This window comes from Lygodium microphyllum, chromosome 1, assembly GCF_053477565.2.
Source record: "Lygodium microphyllum isolate KBCC chromosome 1, Lygodium_microphyllum_v1.1.10, whole genome shotgun sequence".
Classification (NCBI taxonomy): Eukaryota; Viridiplantae; Streptophyta; class Polypodiopsida; order Schizaeales; family Lygodiaceae; genus Lygodium; species Lygodium microphyllum.
The window spans coordinates 23,029,139-23,044,567 of NC_141135.1; the positions used below are offsets into that span (position 1 = coordinate 23,029,139).

The following is a 15,429-nucleotide window of genomic DNA, read 5'->3' on the forward strand; positions in this document are numbered from 1 at the left end:
ATCAAAAGTATAAGTAAAAACCATGGAATCAAAAGACTAAATTGCTATTGAGGAAACATAATTTAAATAAATAGCTTTTATTTGATCAAAACTAAGGAGATTATGAGAAGAAACATTATCATAGAGATGATGGACAAGGGCACCATTTATAACATTAGCATACTTGGGTTGATACTAAAAGATTTGGAAAAAGGAAGCCCACTTAACATGCCTATCAGAAATTGACTGAGATAAAAGGTGTTTTATGGCTTGCTTATTGATTTTGATTAAGACTTCTAAACCCATGAGGTAATGCTTCTAGATATCTAAGGCATGGATAATAGCTCACAATGCTTTATCATATGTGCTAGAAGTATGCTTGGAAGGTTTTAACTTGTAGGTATCATAGGCAATAGGGTGGTCATTCTATATTTTTAAGCACCTAATCCTGATCCACTAGCATTACTGTGACAACAAAAAAGAAAGACTAGTTAAAATTAAGAAATTGGAAGACAAGATCATGAGTCAAGAAATACTTTAAAGAATCAAAAGAATTTGTATTGACTAGTCCCCCAATTAAAAACATCATTTTTATAAAGGTAAAGCAATCAAAGAAAATTTGCTAACAAATTTTATGCATAAGCCAACTAATTCTAGAAAATAACAAACTTTATGCACATTCCTATGAATGGGCCATTCATTAATAGTATTCACTTTCTTTGGAGTTACACTAATGCATTGTGTAGAAACAATATGACCTAGATATTCAATTTGATCTTGAAAGAAAATACTTTTAGTAAGGTTAGCATAAAGATTATTAGCTTTTAGCGAATCAAAAATTACTTTTAAATGTTCTTTATTTTCAGTCTCTAATTTACTAAAAACCCAAATGTCAACAAAAAATAAAATGATGAAATGCTAATAATTTAAAATTTTTCTTCATAAGCCTAGCAAAAGTCACAAGTGCCTTCATTTAACCGAAAGGCATGACAACAAATTTATAAGAACCAAATTGTGTGCAAAAAGTAATTTTAACCATATCAACAAAGTCCATCCTAATTTGATGGTATCTTGATTTTATATCAACTTTACTAAAAATTGTGGCTCCCTTTAGTTTATCTAACAAATCATCAATACGCATGCAATATTCAACACGCATGCAATATGTTTTGTTGTCCTTCTCTACAAGAATCTCTACAAGAAGTACAAGTGATCCAAAGGATGAGGAGCTAGGATGAATGAGGCCTTTATTTAAAAGTGTAGTGACTTCTTGTTGAATTACCTTTTGGTGAAGTGAAAATAACTCACCAAGAGATCTATATGGAGCTTGCCCAAATGTCAAGATTACTATTGGTTATGTACAAGATTAGCAACAATATTTTGTAAGGGATTCTTCTTCTTATCTAATTATTCTTAGGTAGTCATACATCACTATTGTTCATATGGAAACAAAATTTATTGATGATGGATTAGTCTATGGATGGATGGATCAGAAGTTGTGATGATCATGCAGTCATGCCAAGAATCAAGATAAATTAAGAGACTATCCATTGCCACCAAATGTAAAAGAATTTAGAGAGCTAGGTTTTCACTGAGTACCATTGTAAAGTGGGAGTATAATGGTGTTAGATGAAAAATGTTTTCACCTTTGATAGTGAGCTTACGTTCTTTTTCTGTAAGTTTCATTGGTTTTTCAACAAATAGTTCCATAAGTTTTCATAAGGTTGAATCTATGAATGGAGCTAAAAAGCAATATATTTATAGAGTTGAAAAAGATATGAACATGTATAGATTGTTAGAAGTATATGGTTTTATTTGTAGCATATATGATTGTTTGTCTTATACAAATATAATGATAAAATTTCAACTATGCTGAGTTTTGAGCATAAGGCTACAAATACCACAATATAGGTGAATTATTTGGATATGTACTAGGTAATTGCAAATTTTGTATTACATGAAGGTTTATGCTCAAATGATAGGGCTAAAGCTAGAGTTGAAACAAATTATAAGATAGTAGATAAAAAGGTAAAAACCAGTTGCAAAATCATTGCCTCTAGATAGGAGGAAATGATTGAGTTGGCTTCTCAATAGCCACCTATCAAAACAAAAGCATCCTCAACATGACTCAATGATGCATAATGTCCCTATTGTTTGCATTTCTGATTAGCTTGCTTTTTCCAACAATCTTTGGCAATGTGGCCATACTTGCCATAGTACTAATAGTCCTTATTCTTGTTAGCATTCGCGTGCACCATCTATGAGTGCCATGATCCTCGACCTCTAGAGTTGGATCTCCCTCTTACTCAAAAGTATCCACCACCTCTAGCATTTTACCCCTACTAATTATTGGCATTCTGAAATGCATGTTGTTGAGTTCCTCTACCATGAGCAAACCCTCTTCCACAGCTACCACAACCTCTTTAATTTGAATAGAAAAATGTATCCCTTCCTTTTGAACTACTTGAACCAACAGCTAATCCCAATTTGATCTCTTCATGTATGAGCAAAGAAACAAGCTCATTAGAATATGGCATCTTAGTTCACACTGAGATAAGAGGTGTCAAAAGATTTATATACATGTCCCAGACCATCTAAGGTAACAGCTACCAAGTCCTCATCATCTACATCAGCTCCTAGTAGAGCTAGCTAATCTGCAATGGTCTTTATCTCAATCACATAATCATGTATGGACCATCCTTTCCTATCCATTGTGTTAAACTGCTGCTTTAACTAGATTTTGGGTGGCACTAGTGGTCATGCCATAATACCTCATCAAAGTATTCGAAGTATCATATGGTGACTTGCAATTCATTATCTGCATGACCACTGCATCATAGATGCATAAAGACGGCCAATGCAGCACTCTTCGGGCTTGTTCCATCCATGCATGACGTGCCCTAAGCTAATTATATATTGCATTCTTTTCAACTAGCTAAGGTTTAGCTTCCACACCTATGACTAAGTCCTAGTAGCCTTTTCCAATAATAAAGTTCTTCATTCTGAATTTTGAAATAGCATAATTATTGTTGTTTAACTTCTCACCCATTATTTGTGTAATGTTGTCACCCCTCTCAGCATTTGCTATATCTGCAATAGTATTTTTAATGAGTCACTACTTGCATAATACTCAGGAAATATTTATACATTTTGTACATATTCAGTCATCAAGCAGTTCAGCTCATTTTAGTCATCAAGCAGCTTTTGGTACATCAAGGATATCTAAGAATCCCAGTTGCATAACATAAATATGCTTTCTCTCACTAAGACAATTCCGATCCCGAATAACTCCAATGGACCTACGACTTTGAGAACACAAAGTACTCGGCTTTGACGTTAAGGGTTGGCTAGGTAAATTATGAATCCGGGCCATCCTAACCATTCCCCTCACCAATTTGGTCAAAAAGTATCTCTATTGTACTAGTAGTATAATAGCTTAATACCCTGCTTTGTGTCTCTAAACATCTAGCATGACATCTAGGAATGATATCATACCATTGTAGATATTATCTACTGCATAATCATTCTGCATCCAAGCTGTCCAGTAGTGAACAGACAAGCAGTCTATGACATAATCCAATAAGCTCAATGATATCATAAGCCTATGCCACTCACTGAAACTCGATACATAGGTGTATAAGTATCACTGCTCATATGCTTTCCAATCTCTAGTTAGACTATAACCAGTCAAAAATCTATCAAACCAGCCTCATATAAGCCAAGCTTGAGCATACAATGTTCTTGGACATGCATGGGTTTATCACTGATCATTTAACACCATACCAGCATCAATAATCAGCACTCTGAGCCCTACAAAGACATTCAATTTAGGAATTGTAAAGCTTCCGGCTTATATGACTGTGCAAGATCCAATACATGCAGAGAATAAGCACTCAGAATTCCCTCAATTGGTTTGTTGAGATACATTGATATTCTATCACAAGATTGCTAGCATGACAATGAGTGCTTCACTCAGTCACCATATCCTCTACAAGTATGCCATTCATCAATAATGGGCTGCCTTAGTCATTACCAATGCAGAGATAGCATTGAATACATTCCATGCTAAACCAGGTGATCTTCAGACCTTCCTGAAAGCTCACTCACATGACATGTAGTATGACTTACAGTGTATAGAAAAGAGTGACGCAATCTTTCCTTGTTGTTCACTTGATTTTTGTTGCTATTTAATCTTCAAAAACACTCGGCCATTCATGGTCAAGATTGTTGCAGAGGTGCTATGGTCCAGTAGTTGATGGCATATTGACTAGGGCATCCATGTGATCAGTCTGAATTTGCATCTTGCTGCTCATGCTCTGCTATTCACGTTGATCTGGTCTGGTTTGCAGTTTACAACCTTGAGTTATTTTTTTAATACACCCTTAGCACTTGGGTTAATGCTACTCTCTGAGAAGCAAGGCATCTCAACTTGATAACTAGTCACTGTCATGCTGATCTAGCAAGTCTTGGCAATGTCCATGCTAGGCAAAAGAACCATGTATTTACTGCTCTGTGTCAATGCTCCTAATTCTGCATACTTCAGTTTTGATAAATGAGTCAACACTGCAAGCATATGTTAGCTCTATGATGTTGCATTCAACCTTGTGAAAGATCTGGTCCTGACTCTTCTATCTCCATGCGTTTACTGCTCTTCAGAATACCTTGGTCACAAGCCGATAGGCAGGCACTTTACACCAGCACCATCAATGCAATGGTCAAATGTTAAGTGTACAGTTACGTTCTAGGACAAGATGAGACTTGAGAACATTCTGCATAGCATCTCATTCTGCATCACTTGTCTCTCATTAGTCATTGATCATTGCAAGAGAATTCTTTACTTCAAGTCATTCTACATCTAGTGCTGCTTTGTTCTTTCGCTTCCATAGTTCTGTAAATATCCACTCCCATGGGAACTTCAAGCTTACACTTAGTGATAGTTCAGAGCTAGCAGATGCCACTTGCTATTTACACTTAATTGGGTCCTTCCTACACCAAGCCAACACCAGACATTCCTTCCTCTGTTACCACTTTCAATCAGTCTTCTACTTCCCCTCATCAGACTCATTGGCAGGCCAGCATGCGAGTTGCTAACTTAGAGATGCCTTTTTTATTTCCAGCATTTGGTACCATCACAGCACTACTACATAGAGCTATTCCGATTCAGATCAGGTCAGCGACAATGACACCAAGTCTTCCTGCGGAGGACACTACTTTGCCCTCAGCTTCGGTCTCATTTGTTGATAACACCAGAAGCAACCTAGCATTGCAAAATCTTCAGCAAAGGCAGAGTGTTATGATGCTATTCTTGAGCTATTGCACCTTCAAGCTTCACCAACTTCTTCGGGAGAGAAGGCTCTCCCAAATCCAGCACACTATCATAAGCTTGGACAAGCTAAAGTGCCATTGCCCTAGTTAGGACCCAATCTTCCATGCAAGCACAGGTCGGGGTCCATTACCATCTTGTTGGTGAGCAAATCAATTTTCAAGCCAGTGACCCTTATATTGGACTACACCCCTACACAGGACAACGTACCAAATGTTTTCACCAAGGCAGTACCTCGCAGTAGCCTTGGCATTCGCTTTAAGTACATTCCATTGCAAATGTGTTCCTCTCATGTTTGATATAGAACAATGCAAATATCAAACAAACAAACTCCATTGCCTTCCCATATGCTTGTTTCCCGTCAAACTTATCAGGCATTGAAATACATGACTGAAAAGCTACAACCCTAAGGAAAGATAGTCAGCATAGAGGCGAATACTTTAAAATTCACAAGTGACCTCTGCAATAAGAGTAGCAGAAACCAGTATCCTTTTAAGCAAACAATTTGCATTAAACAAACCTGTAAAAATGTAGAGCTCCCTGATGGAATGGCATGAAATCTACAGCATGATCCCTCAGGCCCGTTAAACCTGCAGAACATAACACTGAAGAGATAACAATGACTTATATAAATATTTATCTGGAATATATTATTACATCCAAACAACCCATGGGCTGCCACCCTAAGACTTTGATGATAGATAAGCTACCTTAACTTTCTGTAGATCAGAAACTAAGCTTCCGAGAAAGCCTTCAACTCAAAAGTTGTTTTCAGTCACTGAGAGTCATCATTGAATTTTAGCAGGGCAACACTGCATGCCAGTCAATTAAATGGAACAAAGTAATAAAATGTGCTAGGCACATATCACATCTTACCTCAAATAGTCGACCAGGTTGGAGTACTAATGTAAAGTAACAAGTAGCCTGCAAAATTACCCTCCCATGCAAGTGCTTGTCTGTCGCCTTCATCGATCTGCATTGCTACTTTTTTCAGGAACCCTGCCACCATGCAAACCTGATAAGCAGAGATACTCTGAGCTGCCCCTGAGTGAGATTAAAAAACCCAATGTGAAATGGTCATCAAGATGCATATTAACCTAGCATGCTTGTTTTTGGACCTTTGTTGTACAGTAGAAGGCCAGGCTGTGAATTCAGAGTGAAAGCCTATTGGAGTTCCAAAAGTGATTAAAAGAAGCCCTTGATTACAGGCTACTGCTGCTTGAGGCTTGCTCACCTGCAGTGGATGCAACAGCATCCTCACTGAATAATGTGCAAAGAAGTATTGAGTAGCAGCTGCAGTTGCTTTTCCCAATCTCATCCAAGCATCTCCTCTTTCCTCTCCATGGCATCACACAAAGCTGACAAGATTATAGCTGGAGCAGTTGCTGTTGAATCCAAATTTAGCCACTCTTTTGCAGCATGTTTTCCACGTTCCATATCAGGCTGACTCCGGGAGGCAGCCAGCAATGAAGTCCAAGACAAAACAGTAGGCTTGCATGGCAATGTATGTATGAAGTCTTCTGCCTCATCTATTAAACCAGCCCGGCATAGTAGGTCAATTATGCAGTCATAATGCTCAACAGTTGGGATGATGTCATGGCCTTTCATCATGGAAGCAAGGAAGTAGTGGCCTTCATCCACCATCCCAGCATGGCTACATGATGTAAGAATGCTGACAAAAGTGATGTCATCTGCAGTCACACATTTCTGCTGCATCATTCCAAAAAGCTGAACCACCTTCTTTCCATCTCCATGCTGGGCATAGGCTCCCATCACAGCATTCCATGAGCTCAAATTCTGCTGATGAACTTTGTCAAAAACCATTTCTACATCATGGAGATTACCGCACTTCGCATACATACTGATAAGAGCACTCCCAATAACATTCTCTAGCTTGAAGTCAGTGTGCATTACACAACTGTGCACCATCTTGCCTTTCTCAAGGGCTAGCTGGCTGGCACAGACACAAATAAGCACCAGAAGAGTTACTTTGTTTGGAATCAACCCTTCTGCTTGCATCTGATCGAAAAGCTTGAGCGCTTCTATGCCACAATCACACTGAGCATAAGCAGCAATCATTGCGTTCCATGTAATTTCATTCCGACCTGGCATCCTATCAAATATCCATCGTGCAGCATCAAGAGCACCTTGTTTTGCATATCCAGTGAGAAGTGCAGTTGCCAAAACCGGATCAGAGATACCATTCCCACAAATAGCTTTGAGATGTATTTGTTTTGCATGTCTCAGAGTTAACTGACTGCTCCCTATGTCAAGGAGACTTATAAGAGTAACATTGTCTGAAATCACTCCCTCCTGTTGCATCTGATGAAAAACCTGAAAAGACCCATCAAGGTGTCCATGTTGGGTGTATAAGGCGATAAGGACATTCCAGGATATTACAGACTTCTTCTGCATTTGGTCAAACAGGCTCCTTGCATCACTGATGCAGCAACATTTACCATACATGCAAACAAGGGCTGTGACCACCACATTGTCGAACTCTAAACCACACGAGATAACATGCACATGAAATTGTTTGCACTGGTAGGCAGTTGCATAGCCAGCATATGCAGATAATAGAGTGACGAAAGTAGCTTTGTCAGCTAATGTTGCTTCCTGTTGCATTTGATTGAACAGCTGAAGGGCCTCTTTTCCGTGGTTGTTGCAAGCAACCGCTGTGATCATAGCATTCCATGTAACCACATTCCGAGCAGCAACCCTCTCGAATGTATTACGAGCTCCTTCCAGGCTGCCATGTTTACCGAATGTGTTGACAAGGGCAGTGCCAACAAAAATGTCCGACTCGAAGCCCCCCATCCTGATGCTAGCATAAACATGGCTTGTCTCCTCTAAGGAGGGGCATGCAGAAAGCAGGTGAATGAAGGTGAATTTGTCCGGGCTCACGCCTTTGCTACGCATGCGAGCAAAGGTTTGGAAGGCATCGGAGTTGCATCCGTTCTTTGCCAATGCGCCGATGACAAGATTCCAACAGAGCACATCTCTTGTGAGAATGTGCTCAAACCAATGCAACGCGTCAGGGAGGGCTCCGCAATTGAGGTAGAATTGCAGGAGCAGGGGTTGCAGCAGAAGCTGGCACTCGAGAGCGCCTTGATTGATGCAGTCGTGGACAAGCCGGCCGGATGAGAGGGCCTGGGTACTGGTGTAGAGGCGCAGGAGAGAGGCACAGGCGGACAAATCGACTTCCTTGGAGGATGCTGGCTCTGTACAGAACGAAAGCTTAGAATTGATGAGAGACGCTGTGAGGCTCCCGAAGCCTCTCCAAGCTAGCATAACAGCACAGACACATCGCCCAACTTAGTAAACGTTCATAGGCAAGCGTTCAACACTACCAACACACCAGCAACCAAGCTGCTGCTGAGCACCTTGGAGTTGGTAGCTCCCAAATAAGAATTACAAAGTGATCCCAAGACACTAAGAGGAACTAGGGGCTAGTTGCAAAGTGCTTCAATAGGGACTTTAGGTTAGAGGGGCCCATATGTTGCCACCAGAAATCAATCAACTAAATCTTGTCGAAGCTAGTATCAATTGAGGCTGTCAAGTTGCGCCTATGAAGCAATGTCCCATACCACCGAAAAAAAACAAGGAACCATGTGATTGCAAATTCAATATGGAAGAAACGGAAAGTCGTAGAGCACACATTAAATACACATAGATCTGAGAATTTCATGCAATGGACGAGAAAGAGTGGCAAGCCTTGAACCCATGTCAAGTAGTAAGTGATTGACACATCCTCAAAACTATGTTACCAAGCCATGGGATGTGTGAAAATGTATTGGCCCTTTAAACTTTTCTTTTCAAGGACTGTCACCTAACCATCCTCAAAACTATGTTACCAAGCCATGGGATGTGTGAAAATGTATTGGCTCTTTAAACTTTTCTTTTCAAGGACTGTCACCTAATTAGCCCCATACTCTACAAGGAAAGAATAGAGTGATGTGACTAGGGGTGCTAATGCAAGGAAAAAGGCATATTAGTCCATAATACATACATGATTAAAGAAAGTTCTAAAAATTGCCTTGGGCAAGCTGAGTTGCACTAAAGATGTGGGAAGGAGGCTTGTTGCATGACGTAGGAATCACAGTGTCAATATTGAAGTCACCTAGTGTAATAATGTATTTGAAGTGGCACATGGACTCCTCGAGCATGTGACATAACATGCCAAACACCAATGCAAGGCAAACTTGAGGTAGCCTATAAATATTGGGGATGGAGAATGGTGGCATGTTGGGCTGTCAGAGAGCCACACCTCAAGGTCTTGGTTGGTTAATCCTACAAAGTATTCCACATGGATAGTAGACATGAGGCATGTCATTAAGTATGACCATTTGTGGAGTGGAATGTAATGAGCCTTGGAAGGTTACATGTCTTGTAGTCAAAGAATAGTAGCTTGGAACAATGAGGGGTGGAATATTATATTACCTTTGTTTTAAGGAAATGTCATTTGTTTTGAAACTAAAAATGAGTGTGCAATTTCAATGTAAAGGGTTTCTCAAAGCATTGCCAACTTGCAATTAAGCACATATAAGTGCTCCAATGGCTCTATTAAAAGTAGAGGTTAGTAGAGTCTCAAATGCATGAAAGAGCAGCATATGCAAAGCCATGTCTTCTGCTCATGTGATTAGGGCTAAATGGCAAAGATGCAATTGTTAGGCCCTACAAATGATGGACCATTCTAGCATCATTGGTAAGACAAGATGTGATTAGGGCTAAATGCCAAATATGCAATTGTTAGGCTCTACAAATGATGGACCATTTTGTTGAGATATCGAGCTCCACTCGTGATATGCCAGGGTGACCGTTGTGCATTTATGTCACCGACTTGTTAGCTGTAGATGTGGTTGGTACACCGCCCATGAATAATAGCTAGATGGCAGCTATCCTTATCTACTCTAGTTCGTGGCTCAGTTAGTATGCCACCTTAGTTAGTTGAGTTTGGTTTGAGACCCATATATAGGGTTCTTCTATTTCTTTGTATGAGAGTTCTTTTTGGCTTACACAACTAAGAAGAGGAAAACTGTTTTCAGCCTCCACCTATGTGTGTATTCCCCCATTGTGCAAGCAAGAAGGCTACAAGTGAGACTGCTTCCTTCTCTCCCACAATCTTGACATGGTATCAGAGCCTTGTTCGTGGTAAGGAGCTCAAGAAAGCAAGCCAAGTTCGCAGTGTTCTGGTAAGAGGACCAGTGCTGCTTTCATTTTTCTGTTTTGGGAGCAAGTCTCTGCAGGTAGCACAGCCGGAAAGTGCAAGAGTGCATTGTCTCAGATTGAGACACTCTTCGCGATGTAGCAGGAGGGCAGTATATGCTGCGGGTCAGGGCTTTAGCCCTTGGTTGCTCTGTTTTTTTTATTTGAGGCCATTTCGGGGCCTGTTTTGGAGGCGGAAGTTTTCTGCACGCACTCAGGAAAAGGCCCTGTTTTATGCTGTGCGACCACTATTCTACAAGTCGGTGAAAAGTTACTATAGAAATTGCATCGTATGCTTGTGCGCAGAGACATTGGGAGTTACAGAATCATCCTTGTTGCCTGTTGATGCAAATCGTCACTAGGAAGTGACTGTGTGGTCAAATACCACTTTCGCCAGTTTTGCAGATTTGCCCTTGTGAGGCTAAAGCTGTGTTCTTTGCAGTGACAGAATTTTTTGCAGTGTTCTGCAATGGCGTCTGATTCTCTTTCACAGATTGTCACTGAAAAGCTTGACAAGAACAACTTCCAAGCATGGAAGTTTAGAATGATGAATTTCCTTATGGGAAAAGGATATTGGGAATTCGTTGCAGGAAATGAAGAAGAACCAGTTCTTCCTGATGTTCCCAATCAACAGCAAATGCAGGCATTTAAAGCATGGCATGAGAGAGCCAGGAAAGTTATATACTGGCTGTCTATTAGCATTTCAGACTCTATGATTGTGCATATTCAAGATGCAAGTACACCAAAGGAGGCATGGGATACTTTGTCAAAAATGTATAGCACAAATACGCAAGCCAGGAAAATGCAGCTCAAGCAAGAGTTGCACAATGTGCAAAGAGAAAATATGAGCATCAATGACTACTACATGAAGTTGAAGAAGATTGCAGATGCACTTGCTTCCATTGGGTCGCCAGTGGAAGATGATGATTTAGTTTCTGTGACCTTGAATGGTCTAGGAAAGGATTATGCACAGTTCCGAACATCCATTTCCGTCCGTGAAAGATTTCCTAATTTTGAGGAGTTGATTGCTCTTCTAATTTCTGAGGAGCAGAGAAATGGTGGTGCATCTTCTTCAGGAGGAACTTCAAAAGAAACTGTCTTCTACTCAAATGCTGGAAGAGGTAGAGGCAGAGGTAGAGGAGGCCGATCTGGAGGCCGTGGTAGAAATCAGAATATGCAGCAAACTCAAGAAAACTAGTCCTATGGAGAAGGACGTGGTAACTCTAGAGGCAGGGGGAGCCAAAGAGGTCGTGGTGGATGGCAAAGAGGCCAAAATGCAAACAGCAATGTTGAATGCTACTACTGTGGTAAAATGGGTCATATGGCTAAAGACTGCTATAAAAAGTAGAATGACACTATGAATGGGAAATTACAACAAGGGAATTATGCATCTTCTAGTAGACAGGGTGATGACAGAAATGAGCATTTGTTTATGGTGCAGCACATGAACAATTATGTGACAAGTGTAGAAGAAAGCAACGATGTATGGTATGTTGACTCACGTGCATCAAACCACATGACAGGTCATGCAGAATGGATGGAGGATGCAAGGAAAATGGGAGACTGGTGATGATACTACACATCCTATTGTGAAGATTGGAAAAATTCCTTTGTCTATGCAAGATGGGAAAAAGAAATACATGTCCGATGTATTTTATGTCCCGAATATCACCAAGAATTTGGTTTCTGTTAGTCAAATGGTTGAGCAGGGCTTGCAGGTCAAATTTAATCATCATGGATGCTTTGTTGAGGATATGAAAAATAAAGGTCGCTTGATAGCAAAAGGAAAGAAGAAGGGCAGAATGTTTACGTTGGATGCAGACATGCGTGAATTGAGTGCATCAATGTTTGCACATGGGACCGGTGTAGTTGCAGATATTGATATCTGGCATAAACTCATTGGTCATGTTAATGTACAGCGACTTAAATCAATGCAGGCCCAAAATATTGTTGCAGGATTGCCTAAATTCAAGGTTGCAGAAATGCATAAGGTATGTGAAGCCTGTCAATTTGGAAAACAGGCAAGGAAACCATTTCCTAGACATGTTCAAGAGAGTAAGAAGCCATTGGAATTAATCCACTCTGATGTGTGGACTACTAAAGCTGCATCTCTTGGAGGCTGTCATTATTTTGTCACTTTTATTGATGACTATAGCAGAAAAGTTTGGGTGTATTTTATGAAAAAGAAAAGTGAATTTTTTGGGCATTTCAAAACTCTTAAAGCTATGGTTGAAAAAGAAACAGGCCTGCAAATAAAATGCCTAAGGTCAGATGGAGGGGGAGAGTACCTCTCAAATGAGTTTGCAAGGTTCCTGCAGGAGCATGGCATAAAGCAGCAATATTCATGTAGTCATACCCCACAACAAAATGGAATTGCAGAAAGGAAAAACAGGCATATTGGAGAGGTATCTCGTGCCATGCTCAACGAAAAAGACTTGCTAGATTTTTACTGGGCTGAAGCAGTTGCTACAGCAATCTACATAATGAATAGGACTCCCACTGCAGCAATACATGGGATGACTCCAGAGGAGAGGTATACTGGTAGGAAACCAGATATTTCTCATTTGAAGATTTTTGGTTGCATTGCCTATGTTCATGTGCCAGATGGGTTGAGATCCAAGTTGGATCCAAAAGCTGAGAAGTGGATGCTATAACCCTTCTACTTGTAAGTGAGCAGAGATGTTGTTTTTGATGAGATGAGTAGCTGGTATAGACCATAAATGTGATTGATGATGTAGATGCACAAAATGGTAATGTTGCACAGAATTCACATCAGCAGTCACAAAGTATTAGTGGACCTGGAGTGTCCTCTAGCAGTGGTTTACATTCTTCGCCATGGACAGGCAGATTGACATCAGGAGAATCTCCTCAAAACAATGCAGATACTGGTATGCAGGTTTCACGAAAAGGAAAAGAGAAGATAGATCAGCCCATGTTTGATGCGAATGCAGGTCACTCTTATGTGGATGGTGAATCCAGTGGCTCAGAACAGAGCATTGATGATGAGTTGGGTATTCCTTCTATTGTTACACCTGGAGTAAGGAAGACCATGGACGTTTTGAGAGCACCTAGGAGTGAACCTACTTTGCGCAGGTCTACTAGAGCTAGGTATCCTGTGGATAGGTTGAAATATGATGGATTTACAGCCATTCACTATGCCTATATGGTCAAAGTGATACAGGAACCAGAACCCACTTCTTTTGAGCAAGCCATGGGAAAAGAAAAATGGGAGAAAGCCATGGATGAAGAAATGGATGCCTTGGAAGCAAATGCTACATGGGAATTGGTACCTTTGCCTAAAGATAAGAATGCAATTGGTTGTAAGTGGGTTTATAAGGTGAAGCACAATGCAGATGGTTCTATGAACAGATACAAGGCAAGATTAGTAGTCAAGGGGTATGCACAAACATATGGCATTGATTATGAAGAAACATTCAGTCCGGTTGCAAGGATGGCAACCGTAAGAGCAGTCATTGCTATGGCTGCATCAAAGGAATGGTCTTTACATCAGATGGATGTAAAGAATGCCTTCTTGCATGGTGATTTGCAAGAAGAGGTCTATATGGAGCAGCCACCAGGTTATGTGCATGCTGTTCATCCTGAGTTTGTTTGCAGGTTGAAGAAAGCCTTGTATGGCTTGAAGCAAGCACCTAGAGCATGGTCTGACAAGATAGGACAGTATCTTGTCACTATTGGCTTTCAGATTTCCAAGGCAGATTTCTCACTTTATGTGAGAAAAACAGAGAAAGATATTATGCTGCTTGTCATTTATGTTGATGATTTGATTATGACAGGTGACAGTGATGAAGATATCCTTCATGTGAAAATGCTATTGAAGCAGAAGTTTGAGATGAAGGATTTGGGAGAGCTGCATTATTTCTTGGGCATTGAGGTGATTAGATCACCAAGTGGGATACAGCTCTTGCAGACGCAGTATGGATTGGATATGCTGTCCAAATATGGGATGATAGGCTATAAGCCTATTTCGGTTCCTTTGGAACAGAATGTGAAGCTGAGCGCAGATGCAGGTGAGCTTCTGGAAGACCCTACTATGTATGGACGCATAGTAGGAAGTTTGATTTATATGACTATTACCAGGCCAGATTTGAGCTATGCTATTGGATTGGTAAGTCAGTTTATGCAGGCTCCAAGGAAACCGCATTTGGATGCGGCTAGACGCATACTCAGGTATGTGAAGTCCACATTGCAATATGGACTAGTTTATGAGACTGGGGTTCAGATACAGTTGTATGGATACACTGACGCTGATTGGGCTGGTAGTATTTCTGATAGACGATCTACGAGTGGATATGTGTTCTCTTTTGGGAGTGCTACAGTCACTTGGAGCAGCAAGAAACAGCCTACAGTTGCCTTGTCGAGCACAGAGGCTGAGTACAGGGGCGCAGCAATGGCTGCATGTAAGGTACTTGGTTGCATAAGCTACTTTATGATATGCATCAGCCTATAGATGGGCCAGTTGTCATTTATTGTGACAACATGAGTAGTATACACTTGGCAAATAACCCAGTCTATCATGCTAGAACAAAGCACATTGAGGTGCATTATCACTATGTGCGGGAGAGGGTTTTACTAGGTCTTATTGATCTAGTTTATGTCAGCACAGAGGATCAGGTAGCTGATATATTCACAAAGACATTGGGCGCAGAGAAGATGCGCAAGTTCAGAGACCTGCTTGGTGTGCAAGAATTGGGATTGAGCTCGAGGGGGAGTGTTGAGATATCGAGCTCCACTCGTGATATGCCAGGGTGACCATTGTGCATTTATGTCACCGACTTGTCAGTTGCAGATGCGGTTGGTACACCGCCCATGAATAATAGCTAGATGACAGCTATCCTTATCTACTCTAGTTCGTGGCTCAGTTAGTATGCCACCTTAGTTAGTTGAGTTTGGTTTGAGACCCA

At 40.7% G+C, this 15,429-nt stretch overlaps 1 protein-coding gene across 11 annotated transcripts; it reads right to left on the minus strand.

Moving 5' to 3' along the window:
• Positions 1-398: 398 nt before the first annotated feature.
• On the minus strand, positions 399-8,694 carry LOC148040915 (pentatricopeptide repeat-containing protein At4g13650-like). Of its 11 annotated transcripts, none has more exons than XM_087673600.1 (3): positions 6,013-8,694; positions 5,823-5,892; positions 399-444 (listed from the first exon to the last, which is right to left on the minus strand). In XM_087673600.1, exon 1 carries the CDS (start codon positions 8,591-8,593, stop codon positions 6,617-6,619), a length of 1,977 nt encoding a protein of 658 aa, XP_087529726.1. In that variant the 5' UTR covers positions 8,594-8,694; the 3' UTR covers positions 399-444; positions 5,823-5,892; positions 6,013-6,616. The 11 variants fall into 11 exon arrangements, with proteins under 11 accessions (XP_087529726.1, XP_087529963.1, XP_087529847.1 ...); XM_087673837.1 differs by lacking the exon at positions 399-444 and having other exon boundaries at positions 3,143-5,892; positions 6,179-6,301; positions 6,537-8,694; XM_087673721.1 differs by lacking the exon at positions 399-444 and having other exon boundaries at positions 3,143-5,892; positions 6,013-6,080; positions 6,179-8,694.
• Between the last annotated feature and the right edge of the window lie 6,735 nt (positions 8,695-15,429).

Excerpts from the sequence above, each read along its gene's own strand:
- LOC148040915 (XM_087673600.1), bottom strand. The coding sequence starts at position 8,593 with ATGCTAGCTTGGAGAGGCTTCGGGAGCCTCACAGCGTCTCTCATCAAT.